At 53.0% G+C, this 4,161-nt stretch overlaps 1 protein-coding gene across 1 annotated transcript; it reads right to left on the reverse strand.

Moving 5' to 3' along the window:
- Nucleotides 1-982: 982 nt before the first annotated feature.
- Nucleotides 983-3,477, reverse strand: LOC119338080 (beta-glucosidase 38-like). The gene is made up of 9 exons (XM_037610376.1): nucleotides 3,264-3,477; nucleotides 3,107-3,165; nucleotides 2,938-3,013; nucleotides 2,772-2,843; nucleotides 2,567-2,654; nucleotides 2,105-2,464; nucleotides 1,803-2,014; nucleotides 1,678-1,709; nucleotides 983-1,587 (listed from the first exon to the last, which is right to left on the reverse strand). The coding sequence occupies exons 1-9, from the start codon at nucleotides 3,454-3,456 to the stop codon at nucleotides 1,207-1,209; spliced, it is 1,473 nt and encodes a 490-aa protein (XP_037466273.1). The 5' UTR covers nucleotides 3,457-3,477; the 3' UTR covers nucleotides 983-1,206.
- Between the last annotated feature and the right edge of the window lie 684 nt (nucleotides 3,478-4,161).

A 4,161-nucleotide genomic window follows, 5' to 3' on the forward strand; every position in this document is an offset into this window, starting at 1 on the left:
AGTGTCATGTAGTCGACGTTCACATGACACCACTAAGAGAATGACAACATACATACCATCAAAATATCGAACACATATCAAGTTCACATGATTATTTGCAACATGATTTCTCCCGTGACCTCAAGAATGAAAGTAACTACTCACAAATGATAAACGTGCTCAAGATCAGAGAGGTATTGAATAGCGTAATAGATCTGAACATATAATCTTCCACCAAATAAACCATATAGTAATCAACTACAAGATGTAATCAACACTACTAGTCACCCACGAGCACCAATCTATAGTTTTGATATAAAGATTGAACACAAGAGATGAGCTAGGGTTTGAGAGGAGTTGGTGCTGTGAAGATGTTGATGAAGATAGCCCTCCCCAAGATGGGAGAGTTGTTGGTGATGATGATGAAGATGATTTCCTCCTCCGGGAGGGAAGTTCTCCCGGCGGAGTCGCTCCGCCGGAGGGCAAAAGTGCTCCTGCCCAAGTTTCGCCTCAAGGCGGCGGCGCTTCTTCCCGAATGTCCTCTCCTTATTTTTTCTAGTTCAAAATGACTTATATAGCAGAAGATGGGCGCCGGAGGTGGGCCGACACCAGGGCGCGCCAGGATTCAACTTGCAGACACACAGATGTAGACTAGATCCAGGCGGACCCACCGAAGACAAACGCCGCCCGGATCCCACGAGATCCGCCGGACACACACCTCCACACACCCTCCAATGACACTATAAGCATCGCCGTAACGGAGGCTAGACGGGAAAGATCCTGTTCCATCTTCAAGAAGTCGCCGCCGCCTCGTCTTCTTAAGCATGGCACAAACGCTAACAAAACTCAGAAAAACACCTAAAAACACAGTCCTCCAGCCGGCAAGGGCCAGGATCGTTCGCGCCTCCATGGTCCTTGCCTCCTTGGACCATAGGAGGCGAGGCGGACTGGCGGCACGGCCAGCTAGAGGCAGGGAAACCTAGACGAGAGTGCACACGAGGCAGGAGCGAAGGCGTGAGGGATATCAATTTTACTTGCACAATCCAGAGCCGAAACTATAACTGAAGAACTCTCTTTGATCTGAACTACTACAAGACATCTTATTCATCCAACCAAAACTAAAACTAACGTCTTATTCATCCATCTGGTGACACTTAAAAGAAAAGAGAAAAACAATCTCGGCTACCTAGAAGGGAGGACGCACGCTCGAACGATCCGCTCGACTCTTCAGTACTCCTCGCTCTTGATCACCTTCCGGAACCAGCGCGTGGAGTCCTTGGGGTACCGGGTGAAGGTCTTCCGGTCGACGTAGACGAGCCCGAACTTGGAGGTGAAGCCCATCCGCCACTCGAAGTTGTCCAGCAGCGACCACGCGAAGTAGCCCGTCACCCTGGCGCCGTCGGCGATGGCGCGCTTCAGCTCGTGGAGGTACTGGTCGAAGTAGTCGATCCTGAAGGTGTCGTAGAGCGCGTGCGGCAGCGTGTCGCTGCCGGACTGGTCGATGCCGTTCTCGCCGATGAGGATCAAGGGGTCCCTGAACTTGTTCTTCACGTGCATCACCGCCTTGTAGAATCCCCAGGGCACCACGTACAGCCATTTCGAGAACGCCTGAGTGCAATGTGTTCATGCATGAATCACAAATTCTTGCAGCTCTACCCAACCTGTTCTTCTTTGGTGGTCAAATTTGAGGATCGTTACCTGTTTTCCGATCGGCACGCCGTTGCGATCAACTGAAAGGACAGGCAGATGATCAAACGTGTTAAGACAGGCAGACGAGCGAGGAGCAATTCGTGTGAGGTGGGGTTTCAGTTAACCGGACGTACAGAGAAGCTGGGCCTGCCAGTCGGTGGCGTAGCTCATGTGCGTCAGGTTCTCGTGGTGCTTCACGTAGTAGGTGGTGTAGTGGTTGATCCCGATGATGTCCGCCGAGCCCTGCACCAGCTTGCTCTGCTCCGGCGTGAAGGTCGGCAGCCTCGACCCCACCAGCTTCTGCATCGTCTCCGGGTAGTGGCCGAAGGTGATCGGGTGCATGTACCTGCCAAGTTCAGCTTCAGTTTCAGTCAAGTCCGGTCGTCGCCGCCGGCCGTCGTGCCTGCGATACTGAGCTGCGTGCGCCGTTCCTCACCAGCCAAGGGTGAACTCCCTCGCCCTGTGCGCCGCGTACTCGTCCTCCACGGTATAGGTCAGCGGCTCGTACCACACGAAGTCCAGGAGGATGCCGATGGTGCCCTTCTGCACGCGCTGGTGCTTGTCGCGGTATACCTTGACGGCGGCGGCGTGCGCGAGGAGGAGGTGGTGGCCGGCGATGTAGGGCTCCGTGGCGGAGTTGCCGCCGAACCGGCAGCCGGTGCACCTGCCGGGGGCGAAGAAGCCGTCGCCGTAGCCGTGCCAGGCCATCATCCGCGGCTCGTTGATGGTGAACCAGTTCTTCACCCGGTCGCCGTACGTCTTGAAGCAGAAGTCGGCGAAAGCCGCGAAGTCGGGCCTGCGGAAAAATGCGCGGCGAGTCGTTGGAATTAAGCAGAGAGAGAGAGAGATCAGATGTAAATGTTGCAGGATTTTGCGGCTATGGAGTGCGAGCACTCACACGACCCTGGGGCTGAGCCAGCCGTTGTACTGGTTGTTGAGGACCTCGGGGAGGTCGTAGTGGTAGAGCACGACGTACGGAGTGATATCTGATAATGGGGAAACGTCATGCAGAGAAGGAATCGTCAGCTGTCTAACGGAGAGATTTTGATGGGGTCGTAAATAGGTCGAAAAAATGCAGAGATGGATGGATGGATGGATCGTACTGTTGGCGAGCATGTAGTTGATGAGCCTGTGGTAGTAGTCCACGCCGTCTTTGTTGACCCTCCCGATCCCACCTGCATTTTTTCGTGAAGAGTTTCAGAGGAATAAGAAGAAGAAGAACAACACATTACGGAACTGAAGAAATGCGCGAGCAGGAGAGAGATGTACTGGGGAAAATGCGCGACCAGGAGATGGAGAAGCGGTAGGCGTCGAAGCCCACCCTCACCATGTTGTCCACATCGTCCTGAAGGAAACCACCACCAAAAACCCAAACAGATCACGACCGGAAACCACTTGCAAGAACAATGAAAATCAGTGTTTTCTCTCCATCACCGACCATGTAGCGATGGTACTCGTCGACGGTCACGTTGGCGGTGGCGTTGTCGGGAGTGGCACCTACGGCACAAGAACACACATTCAGTTCAGGAGTCGCCACACAGGCATGCAAGGCTTGGTTCAGACTTCAGAGACGCCATTTCACCATGGATCCTGACCTGGAAACTTGAGGAAGGTGTCCCAGATGCAGGGCCCGCGGCCGTACTTGAGGGAGTTGCCCTCCACCTGGTACGCCGACGAGGCGGTGCCGAAGACGAAGCCCTTGGGGAAGCTGTCCCGGGAGAGGTCGGTGTCCCGGCCGTTGGCCAGGAGCGCCAGGGAGAGCAGGACGACCGCGCGGAGGAGCTCCATAGTGGAGAGGGCAGTGGCGAGTGTGGTAGGTCGGTGGTCTGATCGGGGAAGGAGGCTATATATGGAGGGTGGGGAGGAGAGATCGAGGGGGCAGCATGCAGGCAGCAGCGCCATTCTCTGGCACAAACGGTGGCACACCGTGGGACTGTTTCTCTATTGTACGCGCGGGCAGCTCCCATGCATGATGCACCCTAGCCTTGCTGCTTGACTTCTTCTACTCGTCTGTATAATGTCTTTGTTTCATACACTCGCACAATTTTGACAGGGGCGGAGCAGGTGAAAATGTGACTCTGATGCATCACCTTGTAACATAACAAAACAGTTGGAACTTCAAAAATAAAAAATAACAAAACAGTCATAGTTACGATTTAGGAGTAGTACATTTAGAAACATTTGAAAATTCATGATTAAAATTTGTTTTTCTAACACCAAATGATGTAATATGTAAAATCAGGATGGCAAGGTCCATTAATCAAGTGTTTTCCTCTTACCACCACTCGAGATTCCATAAGAAATAGACTTTGCCTCCCTCACGCCACCCACTCGTTTATATATAATAAAGGCACAGGCCACACAACCGACCGTACCGATACAAATGATGGGAAAACCCTCATACAAGTATGTGGAAAGAAAACAAAACGACACTGCACGAGTGGCACAAGTGCCACTAACCAAACAGCAACCATGAAAAACAGGAGGGGCCAC

This window comes from Triticum dicoccoides, chromosome 7B, assembly GCF_002162155.2.
Source record: "Triticum dicoccoides isolate Atlit2015 ecotype Zavitan chromosome 7B, WEW_v2.0, whole genome shotgun sequence".
Lineage (NCBI taxonomy): Eukaryota > Viridiplantae > Streptophyta > Magnoliopsida > Poales > Poaceae > Triticum > Triticum dicoccoides.

What these genes read in the sequence shown, in the direction of transcription:
- LOC119338080 (XM_037610376.1), bottom strand. Translation starts at nt 3,456, where the DNA reads ATGGAGCTCCTCCGCGCGGTCGTCCTGCTCTCCCTGGCGCTCCTGGCC. An exon ending in CACCTTCCTCAAGTTTCCAG is followed by an intron (nt 3,166 to 3,263) that starts GTCAGGATCCAT and finishes CTTGTGCCGTAG; the next exon opens with GTGCCACTCCCGACAACGCC. An exon ending in CAACTACATGCTCGCCAACA is followed by an intron (nt 2,655 to 2,771) that starts GTACGATCCATC and finishes CCCCATTATCAG; the next exon opens with ATATCACTCCGTACGTCGTG.